The sequence below is a fragment of the Nicotiana attenuata genome, unplaced genomic scaffold, assembly GCF_001879085.1.
Source record: "Nicotiana attenuata strain UT unplaced genomic scaffold, NIATTr2, whole genome shotgun sequence".
Lineage (NCBI taxonomy): Eukaryota > Viridiplantae > Streptophyta > Magnoliopsida > Solanales > Solanaceae > Nicotiana > Nicotiana attenuata.
The window spans coordinates 16,030-37,553 of record NW_017674736.1 but is presented as its reverse complement, the minus strand read 5'-3'; the positions used below and the strand labels follow the sequence as shown (position 1 = coordinate 37,553).

At 36.6% G+C, this 21,524-nt stretch overlaps 1 protein-coding gene across 1 annotated transcript; it reads right to left on the bottom strand.

Moving 5' to 3' along the window:
* Nucleotides 1-18,684: 18,684 nt before the first annotated feature.
* LOC109219197 (protein DELAY OF GERMINATION 1-like) lies at nucleotides 18,685-20,804 on the bottom strand. Its single transcript, XM_019383635.1, has 2 exons — nucleotides 20,093-20,804; nucleotides 18,685-19,271 (listed from the first exon to the last, which is right to left on the bottom strand). Exons 1-2 carry the CDS (start codon nucleotides 20,526-20,528, stop codon nucleotides 18,859-18,861), a joined length of 849 nt encoding a protein of 282 aa, XP_019239180.1. The 5' UTR covers nucleotides 20,529-20,804; the 3' UTR covers nucleotides 18,685-18,858.
* Nucleotides 20,805-21,524: the final 720 nt, after the last annotated feature.

Genomic DNA, 21,524 nt, shown 5'->3' with positions numbered 1-21,524 from the left:
ATTGAAGTTATTTTTAGAAATTATTTAAATAAAGAAAGTACCATTTTCAATTAAAGTACAACATCAAATGAAATATTACCTTTAACAAGAAATTTTATAAATAATCTTAGTAGAAATTCCATTTTTAAGTAAAATACAACCTCAGACGGTTTAAGGAAATTTAATTGAGTAACTAAATGAATTGAAGATGAAACAATTATTGAAATTTGAAGTATTGAAAAATATGTATATAAATACGGCAAAGTATTGAAAACATGATGGGGTTCCTTCACAAAGGATCACAGCGGTAAAGGAATCTGAACAGTTAAAGCACTTGAATTGGTAACAACAAATAAACATAGCAAACAGAAAGTGCACGGCACCAAAATCCAATTACTAACAAAGATAAGGAAAACAAACACGAATTTCACTTTCATTTCATATCTTGTTGCAGGCATGCAACCCGATCCCATTTCACATATCTCGTTGTAGGCGTGCAACCCGCTCCCATTTCACATATCTCGTTGCAGGCGTGCAACCCGCTCCCATTTCATATATCTCGTTGCAGGCGTGCAACCCGATCCCATTTCACATATCTCGTTGCAGGCGTGCAACCCGATCCCATTTCACATATCTCGTTGCAGGCGTGCAACCCGATCCCATTTCACATATCTCGTTGCAGGCGTGCAACCCGCTCCCATTTCAGATATCTTGTTGCAGCGTGCAACCCGCTCCCATTTACAAATCATCATCAATCATAAAAGAATCCCGGCAAGGGAACAAGAGTATAACAACAACACCCCGGCAAGGGAGACAATATCATAAACATTAACATCCCGGCAAGGGAACAATAATATAACAACAATATCCCGGCAAGGAAAACAACATCATAAGCAATAATGTCCCGGCAAGGGAATCAACAAGTACATAATAAGGGTCACGAAAAAAATCAAGAAGCACGATAACCTCAACAAAACAACAAGACATAACAAGCACGTGATAACTACACCGGTAACCACAACAATTGGACATGTAACATATTCGCACGAAGTCATAGAGGAACTCACAATCAAGAAGTATCAAAACAATAAGGAAGGCAATCACTTCAATTAAGACAATTAAGGGTCAATGTAACATGTGAGAATTAAAGGAAAGCTAACAACGTTATATGGAGCATATAGAGGTAATTTAAGCAACTAGGAAACCCAATCATAACATGATACTTTCCACATAAGGACCTAAGAACCCTAGAGAAAATTTCCCGCAAATAAGTCCGAGCACCCACTCGTCACCTCGCATGCACGGACTACAATTAGCATAGAAGACTCAAATCCTAAGGGGAAGTCCCCCACACAAGGTTAGGCAAGATACTTACCTCCATCCGGCCAATTCAATACTCAATTTAGCTTTTCCTTTACCAATTCATCAACGCTCGGCTCAATCTAGCCAAACACGACTTGAATACATCAAACAATGCAAGAGAAAACAATTTCAATTGACAAAACTATGATTCTTATACAATTTGCAAAAAGTCAACAAAAGGCAACTCCTCGGGCCCGCACCTCGGAACCCGACAAAATTTATAAAAATCGAACACCCATTCCGCTACGAGTTCACCCATACAAAAATTATCTATTTCCGATACCATTTGGTCATTCAAATCATCATTTTATATTTTTGAAAGATTTCACAATTTTTCCCAAATTTTCCTTTAGATTCTCATGAATTTGATGTTAAATCTAAGATATAATCACGAAATATAGTTGAAAATTGATTAGAGACACTTACCCAATGATTTGGAGAAGTTTGGGTCCTTGTAAAATCGCCCATGGAGGTTTAGGGCTTGAGAAAATTGAAAAATGGGTGAAAATCTCGTCAAAAACCTCACTTAACAGGTCTCAGATGTCGCATTTGCGACCCAGGGTTTGCATTTGCGAAACCTTCGCAATTACGAACAACGCAGGGCTGGCAATAGTCGCATTTGCGACCAAAAATCTCGCATTTGCGAACAGGGCATCGCAAATGCGATAAAATGTTCGCATTTGCGACCACACCAGAACCAACAATTTTTCCTGACACGAAAATGAGCATAACTTCCTCATACGATGTCCAAATTCGATGATTCTTTTTCTAATAGCTCCGTAATTTCGATACGGATCTAATGGTTCAAACAAAACTGAATTTGGATCTCATTTGCTCAATGTAGTATTATTTTTGCTTGAAGAAACGCCGATGAAGCATCCAAAAACGAGCGCAACATAGCCTAAACCTATCCGAAACTCACCAAGCTCTCGGGGCTCCGTACCAAACATGAACGCAAGTCTAAAAACATCATACGGACTTGCTCGTGCAATCAAATCATCAAAATAACATCAAAAACTATAAATTTAACCTCAAAACTCATGATTTTCTAACTTTTCAACCGGACGTCCAAATCACGTCAAATAAATTCCGATTTTCACCAAATTTTACAAATAGGAGTTAAATATCATAACAAACTTGTACCGGGCTCCGGTACCAGAATACGAGCCCGATACCAACGAGTTCAAATATTAATTTATTTTTTTATTTTCTTTAAAAACCAGCACAACAATTTTCTTCAAAAATTATTTTCTAAGGCTAAGGACCTCGGAATTTAATTCCGGGCATACGCCCAAGCCCATATTTTACGGCGGACCTTTCGGGATCATCGGAACACAAATCTGGGTCCGTTTACCAAAAATGTTGACCAAAGTCAACTAAAAACCAAATTTTAACTCTAAAAATTACTATTTTTTTTCTTCATATTTTCACATAAAAGCTTTCCGGTTTCACGCCCGGACTGCGCACGCAAGTCGATTCACATAATATGAAGCTACTCGAGACCTCAAACTGCCGAGCTGGGCGCAATTGCTCAAAACGACCAGTCGGGTCGTTACAATCCGTACGTAACTTTGGCGCCATTATGCGCCAAAATGTTTCCTGGGAAATTACCTGGGGAAACTAATTGGCAAGTACATTTCCGTAAGAAAATTCGCAGGTAAACAGATAAAGAAAATGGAAACAAAAGACTATGTTAATCTGTAGGAAAATCCCTAGGTAACTTTACATGCGAATTTAGTTGGAGATATTTTCTTGGGATTTACCTAGGAATTTGCTTATTTGGGGAATTACCTGGTGATATTGTTGCTGCGAATTTTAGCTGGGGATATGTTCTTGGGATTTTACTTGGGGATTCTTTTAGCTGTGGAATTACATGGGAATGTTGTTGCTGTAGATTTAGTTAGGGATATTTTCTTGAGGATTTACCTAGGAATTTTCTTACCTGGAAAACTACCTAGAGATTATTATTGTAATTTTTGCTAGAAATTATTCTTGATAATATAGCTTGGAATTTACCGAGAAATTTTATTTCCTAAAAACATTAACCAGAGATTATTTGTGCGATTTTAGCGGGAATGTTTTTTTGAGAATTTACTTGAGTATTTCATGATACGATTTTGATTGAGAATTATTTCTTTGGATTTATATAAAAAAATTTATTGTTGTCGTTTTAGTTGGATATATGATACTTGGGAATTTATCTTAAGATTTTATAACAATATATTTAAGTTTGAAATTCTTTAAATACTTTTAAAAATATTATTTAAAATTTTAAGATGTTATTTTTTAATTTAGATAATATTTTTTTCAAAGTTACAAAAAATTGATATGTAAAAAATATCCATAGGAATTAATTTTATCAATTATGTTTTATTGGTAAATGTAAAAATGTTGAACCTATATAAAATTCAATGATGTATATATGTGTGGATTGAACATTATAAGTCATTAAGCATAACATAGTCAGTTATTATTTTTTTCAATAATTTCAATAACAAAATAATTATTTAGTTATTTTAAGAATTAAAATTTAATATGGTTGATATAAAGGACATAATAAAGCTAAGATATGACTATATTTAATATCTTTCAGCTAATATGATCAGAAAATATATTGAATGTAACTAAATGATTGAAAAGTATTTAAGTTTAATTTCTAAGCATAGGAAAATTATGTTACACATATAAAAATGAACTAATTTTTATTAGCTTTCTATCTTATGTATTTTATTTTTTCAAATTTATTTAATAAGATAAAATTTAACCATAGTATGTATAAAATAATATAGTTTGAGATTGTCAATATTGAAACTTAATATCGAGTGATCTTATAATTCTATTCTCTAACATCATCACTTTGATTAAATCCTACCATTTAAAATAAGTTAATCCTGCATACTTTATTAAGATTAGCAAAATAAATTTTACTAATTATTATGTCCAATGTGTTTAAGTCATGTTAACTAATTTCTTTATATAAAAAAGAAATTAATATGTTATTCAAAAAATATAAATAAAATTTTGAAAATATAATTAAGAATATATTAAAATTAAAAGTAGTATAAACGTAATTTGCTATTACTTGAAAAAGAGTGTTTCATTTGATTCACGAATCATTAATTAATGTATCCTTTTACAAAACAAATAATAATAATAATAATAATAATAATAATAATAATAATAATAATAATAATAATAATAATAATAATAATCCCTCCGGTTCAAAATAAGTGATTTTTTGGCCTTTTTTTTGTGGTCCAAAATAAGTGATTTTTCCAGATTTCAAGAATGAATTAATTATTTTTTTCCTACATTGTCCTTGGAGTAAATTGTGTTGGAGTATGTGTTAGGAGTGTTTATGTGAGATAGTAAAGGTTAATATGGTCAATTTCATTGTTAATTAATGCTAAAAGATGGATTTCTTAATCTGTGTGAAAACATTCAAAAAATCACTTATTTTGGATCGGAAGGAGTAATAATTAGTAAGTAGAGAGTACTGCATTGGGAAGTGGCTAGTTCCCCCATCGATCAATAGTTGTAAAGTTTTCCACTTTATAAGCTGAGTTTGTTGGAGCGCATGCACTGGTAATGGGCTTTGCTAGCCGTAAGTTTGTCTTGTGGTTTAATGTAATAAACTTCTCAATTAGAGAATTTAATATATGACAAAACGGAAATATGTCGGGGTGGGTTACATTTCTACATTTAGAAAAATTAGTAATAATTAGTTATAATACTAATAATAATAATAGTAATTGGCAAAGAGTAAAAATAACCTCGTGGGTGCAATATAGTATTCTAACCGTGGGTGGGGGGAGGCATATATAGACAAAAAATAATATTTGTGGGAGAGTTGACTAAAAANTATATATATATATATATATACATATATATATATATATATATATATATATATATATATATATATATATATATATATATATATATAACTACGATGATAGTAATTTTATATTTTTATCTAAAAATGTCGACATATGCACTTGGGAATTTTCATGGGAATTTACTTGCAGTTATTTTCCTATCAAAATCCGCAAGAAAACTCCCTACTTTCATTAAATTTTTACCAAAATTTTCATGCGAGTACTTAGAATTTCATACAATACAATCCGCAAGTAATTTACATGCAGATTTAAAATCTCCAAGTAAATTATCTGGGGAATTTTAAAATTTGCAGGCAACAATTACCTACGAAGATTTTTCCATGGAATTTTTTTGGAAGAAAAATCCGCAGGAAACTAAGTTTTCTTCGGATTTTCTTATATAATCCCCAACAAAATCCCCATGTAATACGTGATTTTCTTGTAGTGTAACCTCTGAAGTGCCACTGAGGTCCATGATATGCATACTAATTATATTTATATATTCAATGTTTCTCTTAGGGACTATTATCCATATCGTAAAATGACTGCCCAATAAATTAGTGGTAATTGCCCGACCGGCCATAGCCCAATGGTTAATAAAGATGCATGACTACCCAACCGGTCGTAGCTCGGTGGTAAATGAATATGCAGAATGCCCAACCAGCCGTAGCACGGTGGTAAATGCATGACTGCCCGACCGGTCATAGCACGATGGTAAATGGATAACTGCCCGACCGGCCGTAGCTCGGTGGTAAATGAAGATGCATATGAGTGACATTACATTATGAACATTAACATCTTTATCGTATGTCTCAATAGGGAATTAGAAACATACTTAGACATGCTTGAATATCATTTTACAGAAATAAATAACGTAGACATCCTTAACTACTAAGAGTAGAACCATTTATGGAATAACATTATGTTTATGTTTTGTTTAAAAATACTTGGATCATGCCAAAAGAAGGAAGGATTAGCCTTAACATACCTGAGCCGATTCTCTTGACAACTCTTGCAACACACGTCAATCGCGACAAAACACGTAACGACGAGATCGAAGTAGAAAGCAAAATCCGTATATTATCTTTGAGAGATTACACCTTGCTGCCCCAATCACTTGAAATATTACGTTGATGTGGTCTGTATATCCATTCATGTTTTGAGAAAGTATCTTACTTAAATTAAAAGTTAAGAAAGTCATCTAAATTTATTAAGTACTAACTTTATCTATACATGTGTCAAACACAGGTCATCCTTTTTAATAGGATGCCAACACACTTTTTTAATACACATGTAACCTTTATAGATAAAATAGGTGTCCCCTCCACCTTATGCATTCATGTCTCCAACCCTTGACTGCCACCTATTCCTAACCCATTTGAATCATGACCACATAATAATATTTCGCAATCTTGACTTATTTCTCCTCTTCCTACTATGATATCCAATTTAATTAGTTACACGCATAATTAATTTTCTAAATCGCGTTTCACTTAAATACTAATCACTTTTAACATACTTCATATACCATACTATCTTGATCATGTGGTATAGTACTAGTCCATAAATACGGAATATTATAGCTTGGATCGTATCTCGTCCCAAAATGTCAAACTTCGGCAAAACTCATTTTCTTCGATTCGTTTATCCTTTGAACTTCATGGCACTTACTTATCACTTGTTTGAAATAGCATAAATACTTATAACCTCAAAAATAATCTTGTCCTTGAATTTATGTCAATTAACATACGAAAAATCCAATGCACAAAAGTACCAGATGTAACATTCACATTGAAGGTGAGCAAGAAACAAAGCATGAAATCCACTTCTTTTCAAGATAAGCCAAGTGGAAAGTTGACTCTAAAAGAAATGCAAGAGAAGGAGTACCCATTTTTGGATTCTAATGTGCCAGCAATATTTGAAGAACTCCTCGAGCTAAAGCTCATTGAGCTTCCAGAGATGAAGCGGCCAAATGAAGCTGGAAAAAACAAATGACACAAATTATTTGTTGCACTTATATACCTCGCCCTTGATGAAAGTGTGCTTCACCTCGAACTGGGGTCTCCTCTTCTGCTTGACCGGATGGAATTTCGGGTCCTAGCTTAGCTTGTGAGTGGTTATCTCCGGTGAGATCCCTGTCATATCAAGATGGGACCAAGCGGAATAATCTATGTTAGCTATAAGAAGCTGAATGAGCTTTTTCCTGAGCTGGGAGTTAACCCCGTGCCCAGGTATACCTTCCGATCGGGTAGATGTTCGATAAATATGACCTATTCCAGCTCCTCGACCGTTAATTTAGTGGCGTCGGAATCATCAGGGGCTATAAAAGATCTGGGCACACCATAATCGTCGTCTTTATCAGTCCCCTTTTTATCCGGTTGGGTCGTAGCTGGTGTCAGTGATTGCTATTTAGCCCTTTGCTTTGTGCCCGGACTTGATTCTTTTGACGTTGCGAGTGTTGATATCTGAACCACTTCTTCGACTGAAAACATTTCCTTTGTGACCGGTTGTTCCCCGTAGATTCTTTTAATACTTCATGGCGTTGGGAATTTTAACACATGGTGAAAAGTCGAGGGCACTGCCCTCATGTTGTGGATCCACGACCTCCCGAACAAGGCATTGTACCTCATGTCCTCCTTCGATCACGTAAAACTTGGCCTCCTAAATGGTCCCGACGGCATTCACTGGTAATGTTGTCTCCCCCTTACTGGGTTCATATGCCATGTTGAATCCGTTCAGAACTCGAACTACAGGCATGATCTGATCTTGTATACCGAGCTGTTTTACGACTCTCGACCGAATGATGTTGGCCGAGCTACCTAGATCAATTAATACACACTTAACTCAAGATTTATTTATGAGTACAGATATTAACAGTGCATCATTGTGGGGCTGCGCTATCTCTTCTGCGTCCTCGTCGTTGAAAGACAAAGTTCCTTCTGGTATGTAATATCGAGTCCATTTTTCCCTTGTGATGGATACTTTCGTGCATTTTAACATTGGCCATTGAGGAACATCGACCCCACCGATGATCATGTTGATGACGTGTTGAGGTTCTTCTTGTTTGGTCTATTTATTAGAATCCCTGTTTCTGAAATGGTTCTTGGCTCGGTCACTCAGGAATTCTCGAAGGTGCCCGTTGTTGAATAACCGGGCTACCTCTTCCCTCAACTGCCAGTAATCCTCTATTCTATTGCCGTGAGTGCCATGATATTTGCACATCTGGCTAGGATCCCTTTGGGCTGGGTCAGATTGTAGAGGTCGAGGCTATTTGGTGTCCTTGATGCGTCCAATAACTAATACGATGGCAACAACATCAACATTAAAGTTATATTCCAATAACCTTGGTGCTTCTTTAGGCCCGATAGGCTTGTCGAAACTGTTCTTGCTCATGAGTCCCCGGCTGCTCTGGCCTCGATCATTTCTCCTTTCATTTTGCATAGAGTTCCATCCGGACCCACTACTTCTTCGATCTCCATTGTACGGCTGGTATCGATCCCTGTTTGACCTCGGTTCACGGTCGATATCTCTCTTGGCTCTATCGATGGGCCTAACAGGATAAACAGACCCGGAAGGATCCCCAAGTTGATCATCTTCGACTCTAATTTTTGATTGATATTGATTATGCACATCAGCCCAAGTAATGGCCGAATACTCTATCATATTCTGCTTCAACTGCCGTGAAGCCACCGAGCTTCGAACATTGAGTCATTGGGTGAAAGATTGAACGGTCCAATCATCAGCGACCGACGGCAAATCCATCTGTTCCATTTGAAACCGGGACACGAACTCCTTGAGTATCTCATTATCCTTCTGTCTTACTTTGAAAAGGTCCAACTTCCTGGTTTCGACCTTGATAGCCCCGGCGTGTGCTTTCACGAAAGAGTCTGCAAGCATAGCAAATGAGTCAATAGAATTAGGAGGTAAGTTGTGATACCATATCATAGCTCTCTTTGACATGGTCTCCCCGAATTTCTTCAAAAAGACAGACTCAATCTCATCATCCTCCAAGTCGTTCCCTTTAATGGCGCATGTGTAAGAAGTAACATGCTCGTTTGGGTCAGTCGTCCCGTTGTACTTGGGAATCTCGGGCATGCAAAATTTTTTAGAGATCGGCTTTGGAGCCGCACTCAGAGGGAAAGATTTTTGTACGAACTACTTGGAATCCAAGCCTTTCAGTATCGACGGAACTCCCGTGATTTGGTCGACCCTGGAATTGAAGGTTTCCACCTTTTTGTCGTTTGCTTCGATTTTCTTCTCCTCTGATTCTATCCGTTGTCAGCTCCTCGAGCATTTTTATGATCTTGGGGTAAGCCCCCGACTCATTTTCATTCGACCTCTCTGCGTCCGGTTCTTCCTTGCGGGTGATTTCCCGGGACGGATCGGGTTCAATTCTGCTTGGTGCGCGGCTTTGGTTCTGTAACTGAGCTATCGCCGCCTGTTGAGCCTATAACATTTCGAAGATCATCTTTAGATTGATCCGGTCTCCTCCATTATTTTGAGCGTTCTGTTCTGTCGATCGGGCTCCACGACAAATGGTATTCTCGGGGTTGCTAGGCAGGTTTGTGTCGATACCTACTTACAAGTTAGAGTCCAACTGGTCCGCGACTGGTATTTTGACGGGATCAACGGGCGGTACCTCATACCGGGCGCTATGTTGTTATTTTCACCGTGTGACCGGACTCTTGTCAACAGGTAGGGGTGCTAATTGTGAGTTTGACATTTTGAGCTTTAACCTGAAATTAGAGACACTTCAAAAAATAAGTGTAAAATAGTGTGTGTTATGAAAATTTGTAACAAATAACCACTATTATCCTTAGCCCCACGGTGGGCGCCAAACTATTTACCCTTAAAATCGGATAAAAATTAAATTTGTAAGTTATTTTAAGGATATATGGATTAAATTGACATAAAACGATAAGTTAAATTGCAATTGAAATAAAGTACGATAAAGTAAATTCAAACCACACGAATTGAGCAGTTACAGCTTTGGGGGGTTGACCACCCTTGAATAGAATGCACTTCAATCAGTGTCAAGACACAGCTAAACAAGAACTTAAAGAGAAAATAACAATATATTGCTTCTAAATGATTGTTACCATGCCTTTTACAAGTAATCAGACCCCCTTTATATATAGTAGGGGAGTCATACTTTAGGTACAATTCTATAAAAGGTAAAAATCTCCTGATTTGTTGATCTGCCGGTTCCTTATTGATACGTGCCGAGACTCCCGCCGTAATACCCGACCGGCACGAATATTTCGGCCTTTTGTTGGTTATCTGGCAATGTTTCTCGAGCTCGTTCGGGGTTAGGGTCGGTTCCGGAATCATGGACTCAATGTTCTCGAGGACGGACATTCTGACCTCGTGTTCTGGTTCGATGGGACTTAGGGTTGATCTTCAATCCCTCACGTTCCGAACCCGATCTGCCATGTAGTAGACGAGCCCGATTTCGACTGTATACAGATTTCAACCGTATACAAATAATCTCTTTCCTCCATCAAATTTTGACAACGTAACTTTTGCTACTTCAATTCCAATTAGTGCGTCGTGTAGAGCAATTCTACTTAATACTCCATCCGGTCCACAATAACTGACCAATTTACCTTTTTATTTTAGTCCAAAATAAGTGTCCATTTATATAATCAATAAAAAATTCAATTTATTTTTTCAAAATTATCTTTATTTACGTATCCCTAAAAGGTCTTATGCTCCTCAAATTAAATTATGCTGCAACATTTAATTAAGGGTAGCTTATCACACTAATTATTTTGTTTTAGAATTTAGTATTTTCTTAATGGGTGTGCCCAAGGCAAATTAGTCACTTATTGTGGACCGGAGGGAGTAGTCAACTGTACGTAGGGAGAAATTCAAAAATAGACAGATTTACAAGTGGTCATTCAAAAATAGCCACAATTTCAAAAGTAATCAAAATTTAGCCACTTTTCATGTAAAGATAAATTTGAACGAAAATACTATTCAAAATCCGGGAAAATACTCCAGCATAGTATACTGGAACTTTCCACATGTTGGAGTTCCAACATAATATGCTGGAAGTCCATACATAGGTGCACCCACCTCCAATATATTATGCTGGAACTTTTCGTGTTGCAGCAAAATAGTGAAGGTGTTTGGATTGGCTTATTTTAAGTGCTTATTGGCTTTTAAGCACTTTTTAAATTTGTATGGTGTTTGGCAATGATAAAAAGTGCTTAAAAGCACTTACTTTTAGGCATGAAACGTACACAAATAAGCCAAAAGCCAAAATTTGGGTATTACCAACTTATGGATTTTGGCTTTTAGCTTAAAAGCTACTTTTTATAAGCCAATCCAAACACCCTCAGTGTCTAGGGGTGTACAAATAAAATCGAAAAACCGCACCAAACCGATAATCCGAGTCAAACCGAAAAAAAAACCCAGTATGGTTTGGTTTGATTTGGTTTGGTGTTGGAAAAAAAACCGACCATATTTGGTTTGGTTTGGTTTTAACTAAAAGAAATCAAACCAAGCCAAACCAATCCGGCATTATATGTATAGAAATTTTAAATATATTTAATACGTAAAAATATTTATTGTAGTGTAGTTTATAAATACTTTTTAAGCTTTTTATAGTTTTATCTTTCCACGTATTGTTTCAAGCTTGGACTTATAATTTTTGGATGCTCCAATAAGTTTTATAGTTCATAAATATTAGTAACTCAAATAAATCCTAAACCAATATCGAATCAATACTAATGTTAATAAAAGACATTCAATTCAATTGTACTGTGAATGAAAATAGTGTTGGATATCTATTTTTTCATTTTTCTGTGGTTTAGATAAAATGCATAACTTATTTTTTTTAGTTTTTAGTCATGTAAATATTAGTACTTATTAGTCGTACTTATTTTAGCAAGTTATTAGTAATTTTAAATTATGTTTGTTTTCTGTAACGACCCAATCGGTCGTTTGAGAAATTAAGCTTCGTTCAGCGGCATAAGGTCTGGAACAGCTTCAGAATATGAGTATCGACTTGCGTGCATGGTAAAAATTCGGTTTTCGGATGGTTTAGAGTCAATTGGAAGAAGGAATCTAGTTTTTGGAAGTTTGAACGGTGAAAAGTTGACCGGGATTGGACTTTTGGGTAAACGACCCCGGAATGGGTCGTGGGTGATCTCAACAACTTCGTATGGTGATTTTGGACTTAGGCACGTGTTCGGATTGTGCTTTGGAGGTCCGTAGCTAATTTAGGCTTGAAATGCCGAAGTTTGAATTTTTGAAGTTTCCGGTCCGATAGTGAGATTTTGATCCGAGGGTCGAAATGGAATTTTCGGAAGTTGTAGTAGTTCCGTCATGTCATTTGGGATGTGTGTGTAAAATTTCAGGTCATTCGGACATGGTTTGGTTAGGTTTTTGATCGAAATCGTATTTTGAGGAAAATTGGAGTTCTTAGGCTTAAATCCTTGATTCATTCGAGTTTCCGATGATGTTTTAGGTTGTTTAAGGGTTGGTACAAGTTTGAATGAGATATTGGGTGTCGTTGGTGCTTTTGGTTGAGGTCCCGGGGGCCTCGGGTGTGTTTCGGATGGGTTACGGATCATTTTCTTCCATTTTGAACTGCTGAAGTTGCTGCTTCTGATATCCTTCTTCGCGATCGCGAAGATTCTCCCGCGATCGCGATGCCTTGCTGAATACCACCTCAAATTAAAACCTTCTTCGCGTTCGCATCTGTCTTCACGCGTTCGCGAAGCTCTGTTTAATTCTTCATCGCGTTCGCGTATAACCGTCCGCGATCACGAAGGTCTATTTTCCCATGCTTCGCGATCGCATCCCTAACCCCGCGTTCGCATAAGCCACCATCCCACTGCTCTTCGCGTTTGCATCCCTTTTCAAGCGAACACGATGTGTATTTCTGGGCATCCTTGAATTTCTTCTACGCGATCGCGACCCCTCTTCCGCGAGCGCGATGAACAAATAACTGGGCAGACAGATTAATCCCAAATTCGAGGGTTTCACCATTTTTATCACATTTAGACTTCTAGAGCTCGGTTCATGGCGATTTTTGAAGGGATTTTCACCTGGGCGTCTTGGTTAAGTGCTTCTCACTCGATTTAGACCAATTTCCATGAATCTCCTCTTAGTTTCATCCTTTAATTTCAGATTTGAATGAAAAATGGGTAAAAAACTTCATAGACCAAATTATTGAGTTTTGAGGGGGTATTTGACCTCCGATTTGAGAGATTTTTATATGGTTAGACTCGTGAGAGTACGAGGGTTTTGAAAATGTTAAATTCATCCGATTCCGAGACGTTGGCCTGAGGGGCATTTTGGTCATTTTGCCTAATTTCGCGCTTTAGCTATGAATTAAATAGTAGAATCAGTTGCTTGAGATGTTATTTACAATGTGTGATTTAATTGAATAGATTTGGGCCATTTGGAGTCGAGTACTCGTGGCAAGAACGTGGTTGCTAGTTGATTTTAGCCGGTTCGAGGTAAGTATCTTGCCTAACCTTGTGTGGGGGACTTCCCCTTAGGATTTGAGTCTTCCCTGTTGATTGTATTCCTTGCACGCGAGGTGACGAGTGCGTGCTCGGATTTATTTGTGGTAAATTTCCCCTTTTAGGCTCTTAGATCCTTGTAATCACCGAATATGAAGTTGTTCTGGATACGATTGAGTTCCCTGCTATTAATTTCACCTCTACATGTCTTACTTGGAATTTATTCGCCCTTTTTGGTTATTCTTGTTGCCTAATTGACTTTTACTTATTTAACTGTAGACATTTACCCTTCTTTAGTCACATTATCATTCCTAACTGCTTGACTTTATCTGAAAAGCATTATTTCTATCTCTCGTGTAATTAATTGGTCTTAATTGGAAAAAAATTAGATATTCTATGTTTAGTTGATATTTCCTTAATTGTAATTAATTGATTCATGTTAACTTCCTTGTTGTTGAACTGAGTATTTTGGAATCGTTGTTTCGTATTATTTCTCCTTGTTGAGTTGTTCTTATTGCGCTTAGTATTTCTCTGTTACGGTTATTCCTTATGAGTTAGTTGTACCATCTTTTGGTGAACGGAAATACCTGAGTTGATTCTCTTGCTTCGTTCCTGTATATATTGTCATTTGTTGTGTGGTACTTGAGACTGTGATGCACGAGGTTTCTGCCGCGCGGTTGTTGATATTGTGATGCACGAGGTTTCTGCCGTGCGGTTGTTGATACTGTGATGCATGAGGTTTCTACTATGCGGTTGTTGTTGAAGGGTTGCACGAGGTCTTTGCCGTGCTATTGTTGCTATCGATGTTTTGCACATGCGGCGTAATAAGGCGGGATATGTTATATGCTTATATGTGGGTTGCGCATGTGGCAGAATAAGGTGGGAACATTATGATGCACGTGTGGCGAAATAAGGCGGCGCTTATTATGTTATTAATTGCACACGTGGCGAAATAAGGTGGGCTATGTCAGGGGTTGATTGTAAAGAATTGTGACGGACTGTGAAGGCATTCCTATTTGTTTAATATTTTGATTGTGGGTTGCTTACCTGTATGAGCTTTACTGCTTGGAAGTTGTGAGGAAACATCGTACGTGCGGTCCGTTCTCCTTTTCATGTTTACTAGTTGGTAGAATTCTTGGTAAAAACACTCGCACAAGCATACACGTAGATGAACACTCCTATTAGAGGTGAATTCCTCCTGATTTTGCTAAGGGTGGAGGTACGCCCTCGTTTAACCATTTTATACGTGAGAGTGCCCCTAGTTAGCCAGTGAGTTATCAGCATGACCGTGAGTTTGATGGGGCACAGGATGCCAAGTGTTAGATTTCAGATGTTGGGTTGTCGTGAGTTATGGTTTGTCCGAAACTTGGTAAAATTGTTAAAAGGGTTGAATAAGATCTTATGTGAACATCATTGTAGGATATGAGTTATTGACTTGTTTTCCCCTTGCTGTTTTGTGACCTTAGGATTTGGATTGTGATTCTGCCGTCATTTCGTATCATCATTTATTATATTCGCGTCGTTGCTTGTTGTCCATTTCCCTTGTTGTGAATTGTAGCATTCTTGGTCATTCATGCAGTCATTACATATTTATATATCGTTTCCATTATTCCTATGATTATACTGTTTATTTGACCGGGAGGTGTCTTGACTGTTCCTCGTCACTACTCCACCGAGGTTAGTCTTGATACTTACTGGGCACCGCCGTGGTGTGCTCATGCTACTCTTCTGCACATTTTGTTGTGCAGATACAGGTACTCCCACTCTGTTCTGTCAGCCTTGGAAGGAAGCGTATCGGTTGAGACTTCGAGGTATATCTGCTACGTCCGCAGACCGAGGAGTCCCTTTCCAGCTTTCTGTAATAAGTATAGCTCCTTCAGTATTTCTCCTTTGTATAGACATTCTCGAGTCAGAGCCTCTTATGTATCCCTTAGCTTGTGATTTGTGAGTTTCCGGGTTTTGGGAATTTTGTTAGCTTCGAGAATTGTTGTGGTATGTACCGAGCGGCACCTTAAACACCGTTTATTTTACTAGTTCAGTTTTATTTACTTTCTTCCGTAATTTTGGTTTATCTTCCGCATTCTTAGGCTTACCTAGTCGTAGGGACTAGGTGCCGTCACGACATGTTCACGGAGGGCGAACTGGGATCGTGACATTTTCATTATGACTTATTAATAATACTTATTTTATGAGATTTTATTATCTTTATTGTTGAATATTTTAGTATAATACCATGACTCGTCTCATATTTATGTTATTTTATCGAAAAACACCTTATATAGTTCTATTTTATTAGGATTAAAGAAATATTTGGAGCACAAATTCTATATTTTGTGCTATGAAAACTTTATTGAAAAAAAAAACGAACAAACGCCGAAAAACCCGAGAAAACCGAGATTGAAAAACCCGACTTTTATTGGTCTGGTTTGGTCTTTAGATTTAATAACCCGATACAATTGGTTTGGTTTGGTAATTAGAAAATCCGAACCAACCCGACCTATGTACACCCCTAATAGTGGCTATTTTTCAACGACTTTGCAAACTCTGGCTATTTTTGAATGACTAGTCCGAAAACTGGCTAGCCCGTGCTATTTAGGTTCATGATATCCTATAAAACAGGATAATTAATCTGCCAAAACTAAGTATTTACTTTTTTTTATTTTTTTACTAAGCATGTACTTTTTTTGCATCGTATAGTATATGATATGATCTTTTATTCTTTTGGATTATTTACATACTAAATTTAAATATCTCCTCTTATGTAAATCAATAAAAGTATATTGTTAACGTAAACGGCAAAATTCATAACAATTATATAGAAAACTAGGTGGAGATAGCCCGTGCCAGCACAAACCCAATATTCTAAGGGGCACTTTGAACTGATTCTCACTTATATCGTGCCAATAAAGCTAGTGGATACTGCAATTGAGCATTCAACTAATTTGGTGGATGACTTCCACCAAAGTAAAATAAATAAATGAACAAATCAATATAAAAATAAAGCTTAAAAGGAACATGATCCGAATGACAGAAGATAATATGCCATAGGTTTGCATGCCTTTCACGCTATAACTATTACAGTTTTTCCCCATCACATACTTTGAAACTTGTTAAAAGTGTTTATGATATTATTGGTTACTAAAACCCCATTGATCTTTCATACAAGATTAAGCTCAATCTCAGTATGGTATTTGCAACAATGCTTTTTTATTGGTCCTTGAATTCACACGCTTCCAGAATTTACAACTACAGCAAAATACATTCTAGTGAGCCACTGAAAATGTAATGTCGCAGCTTTTATTTCCCGCAACTTGCCTCTTCAATTCTTGATATAATGTTGCAGCTTTTGTTTCCCTCAACTTCCCCTATATATGAAAATCAGATAGTGATGCAGAATTGTAAAAACTACGACTGGTACAACCAAGTGCAATCCAGTTTCACAAATAAGATCACTTCTATAAAAGTTCTCTATGTCAAATAACCAGATCAGAACATCCAAGTTTGGCCATGTGAAACTACATTAATAATACTCTGTAATTGATACTCGCTAGAACTTGGTGAAATACATGAGACACTAAGACATAAGAACGATGAAGTTAATATTGAGCTACAGAAGAAAGAGACGCCAGTGCACTACACACCCTTGAAAGGAAAATCAAAGATTACATATAACATCAAATTCATTTGTGCAATCATATAGTGCAAAACAAACCGTTCCAATGTTCTTATAACGCCTGCACTTGAGTGATATTAATCTGTGTGTTCTCTTGTAGTTTCATATTTTCCTAAGCCATCCTTTCTCTAATTATGGCAGAGGAAAGGGCTTAAATGGGTTAGGAGTGATGATGTGGCATGCCACGTGACATCCGCCTCATCAAATGTCAATGTCATATAGGATTGGATGTCCACCTCGGACAAACTTAACGGAGTAGGGCATATTTGAACTAAAGGTGTCTAATGGGCCGGGTTGACCCGGAACCGGACCGGCCTAGACCGGTTAAAACCGGAACCGGACCGGCCCGGTTCATAAGGGGCCGGGTGGGCTGGGTAGGAGGGGTAGAGGGGGTTGGACCATTTATTATTTTTTACCGGTTAACCGGACCCATTAAATCCGGTCCAATGAATAGTGCCTCTAACCGGTTTAACCGGCCCGGCCCGGCCCGGACCGCCCCAGACCATGAATATACCATAATATACCATGAATATACTATAAATATACTATTAATATACCATGAATATACTATGAATATACCAATTATTGCATACTAATTAACATAGTTTAAAATTGTTGGAATTTAACATATAGTGTATATATTTAGGGTATAAAGCTATAAATGTTAAAATCATAGAATATGATGGTAACGTATTATTTTTAAAATATGCTATATATGTGTTATTTTAAGATTTTAAGACAATTTGTGTTATTTTAAATTATTAGACGTATTTATGCTTAATGTTTTAGTTTGTTAGATTAATTTGAAGTATTATTAATTTATTATGCATAAAAATTTAGTTTTACTATTTTTTGTTAATTTACTTTTTAAATGCAAACTTTAATTTTGTAATTTTGAAATAAATATAGCACTTGCAATTTATAAGTGCAATTTTTCCCCATCTTTCTTGTATTCTTTATATTAATACAAAGTACTAATATAACTTACAGTAGTTATACAAAATATTAAAAAAAAATTAAAAAAACACTAAACCCGGCCCGGCCCGGCCCGGCCCCCTAAACCCGTAACGCGTACGGTTCATTTTTTACCCGGATTAACCCGAACCCGTTAAACCCGTTAAGAGCAAGCCCGGAACCGGCCCGGAACCAAACCCGTACGGGTCCAAATAATACTGGCCCGGCCCACCCAGTTAACACCCATAATTTGAACCAATAGTATTACGACAAGAGTATATATATTTGAACCTAAAATATAACAAAGGGTATATTTAAACCTTTTCTCGTAATAAAAGGTTATATTTGGCCCTCTTCCCGATAATCTATAGATAACTCTATATATAACACGAATAAACACATTAGGGAATTCTATTACAAATGAAAGGCTTCTGAAATGCAATAAGCATGTTTCTACAACCAAATTAAACTAATTTTTTTTTTTTTCATTTTTAGGTACTTGTACTATTTGCTACACGTGGACACACATGTGTGTTTAGATCAAGTGATTATGGTTGGTGATGGTGGTGGTAGTAGTTGCATCCTTTATCTTGCCCCACTCGTGAAGCCTTAAATGGAGCTCAGCAGCAGCAATCAGGAAATGAATTGCTTGAGTTGGTGTTAAAATGGCTAAAATTTCCTTGAGAGTGTTTAGCCTTAGATTATCTGCCTTTTGCAGGATTATTACTAGACCTTCCTCCTTTGTTGCCAGATTTGCTTCCACTTCTTCATCGAGTATTTTTCCTCCTCCTCCTCCTCCTCCACTTCCACTAATCATCATCAGCTGAGTCACAATATGGGATAACTCCACCATTGATGCATCTGCAACACTTTCTTGAACCCTGGCTAGTTTCTCACTCGAATTTTTTTCCTCCCATATAGTTTTCTTTTGCAGTTCATCAACCTTACCTGCGTAGCCAGAAATTTCACTATAGGTATTCAAACTTTAAAAAAAAGTAAATAATTTTTTTCTTAAAAGAAATCTGAACATCCATAATATATATCTTCCTCTGTTTAAAAAAGAAATACCCCTCCGTTCCAATTTATGTGAACCTATTTCCTTTTTGGTCCGTTCCAAAAAGAATGACTCATTTTTAAATTTGGAAACAATTTAGCTTAAACTTCCAATGTATATCTTTAATGAGAGCTTTTACAACCACACAAATACTCTGGACTCCTTTTTCACTTGTTTAGGATCACAAATTCAAAAATTCTTATTTTTCTTAAACTCCATGCACGTCAAACAGGTTCACACAAAAGGAATGGAGGGAGTAATATTTTTCGAATTTCGAAAGTCAAATTTCTTAATTTTGACCATGAATTCACATAAATTATTTATTAATTGTTCGACTTATAGTACATAAAAAGTACTATAAATCACAATAATTAACAAATTAAATATTTAAAAAGTATATGAAAAAGTCGTAGTTAGTTAAATAACAACTTGTTTGACTTTCGAAATCCGAAAAGAATATTTGGGACGAGAGAATAATATTTAATATACATATAGTGGCGGATCTAGTACCGATTATGGGTCACTTATGGATGCTCAAGCACCCATTATCTTTGACCTGATTTAGTAAAATAATATAGGTAATTATAAAAATATTTAGATAAATATTGCGTAAGCACCCATACCTAAACTCTTTTTCCTTAAAATACTGAATCCGCTGCTACTTACCTGCACAATATAAACGAACGAAAGAGTGTTCAATTGACCACTTGCTTACCTATTTGGTCAGGAGAGAGGTCCCCTAAGTCACCCGTTGTGATTCCTCTAATCAACTGGGGAAGACAAGCTTCGAATTGCAACCCTGATTTTGAATAGAGCAAGTGAAAGGCCATGCTTGGTCTCCAACCTCCAATCCATAAGAAAGCTCCCTCAAGATTACTCCTCCATGTAGGATTTAACATCCCAAAAACATCTTCCTCTATATATTTTGACTTCTCCCCATAATACCCCTCATAGTGTTGTATAACCCGTTTAATGAGTGGCACCAACACCCTCTCGTCCACCACATTATTATTACCTTTACTTACATCTCTCGAGGCAGAAACCAGCACTTTCAATTCTTGCTTCTGCTCAGCTAGCCATGTTTCAAAAAACTTGTGAAACGTCTTGTCGTTTTTTTCCACTCCGTTTCTGCTCATTAACGAGGAAGCCATTTATTTAAGAACTATGCAAATTAAATATGGATATTTGTAGGAACCGTACGTTTCAACATGCACATATATATATAGAGAGAGAGTACCGGCCATTTATGGTCTTATCAAACTACTAACACGTACGAGAGATTGCCGACCCAAGTGTAAACTACTGCACAATCTGTGGACTATTCGGGCGGTACAGCTGAAACTTAGGATATATGGTACAGGGTATATCGTTTTGGGGGTTTAGTTCATTGTATGTGTCTTTGTAAAACATGCATGCAATGGTCGGCAGTAACTGCGTAATTTGCTTTTCTGGTTGTTTGGGGCGGAAAGAGACAAAATACAAGTTGTACGTGTGTGCCTTTCTTTTTCTTACGTAAGGAATGACAATTTAAGTCTCTAAGTCGCAATTTCCCAAAATGTTCCCTATAGTAGCTCGTGTCCGAGTTTTATTAATTTGCTAAAGCTAAATCCTTGTTACTTGAAGGCAGTATCTATTTTCTATATATTTTTCTATGATATTATTGACAACAAAGATACAACAAGCCAAAAGAACTTAGGAAAGCCTTATCACTACTAGAATCCCTGTAAAAAGCGACCAAAGATTAGCGACCAAATTTGGTCTGTCAAAAAAAGCGACCAAAGTTGGTCGCCAAACTGCCGAAAATAATAAAAAAAATATTTGAAATACTTTAGCGACCAAAGTTGGACGCTATTTGGTCGCAAATTTAGTCAAACTGTTGACTGGACTGGTCAGACTTGTTTGGTCAAAGATATACTGAGATTAGCGACCAATGTTGGTCGCTTAAGCGGGACCCACATAAATTTTTTTAATAATTTTATTATTATTTTATAAAACTTATAAAATATAAATATATATAATTTAAAACTTGCGACCAAAGTTGGTCGCTAACTGAAGGATAAGTTGATAGCGACCAACACTGGTCGCTAAAGCGGGACCCAGTTATTATATTTTAATAAATATATATTTATTTAAAATAAATTATAAAA

Coding starts and splice junctions, on each gene's coding strand:
- LOC109219197 (XM_019383635.1), bottom strand. CDS start 20,528: ATGGCTTCCTCGTTAATGAGCAGAAACGGAGTGGAAAAAAACGACAAG. Junction 19,272..20,092: donor CCTCTCTCCTGACCAAATAG/GTAAGCAAGTGG, acceptor CTGGCTACGCAG/GTAAGGTTGATGAACTGCAA.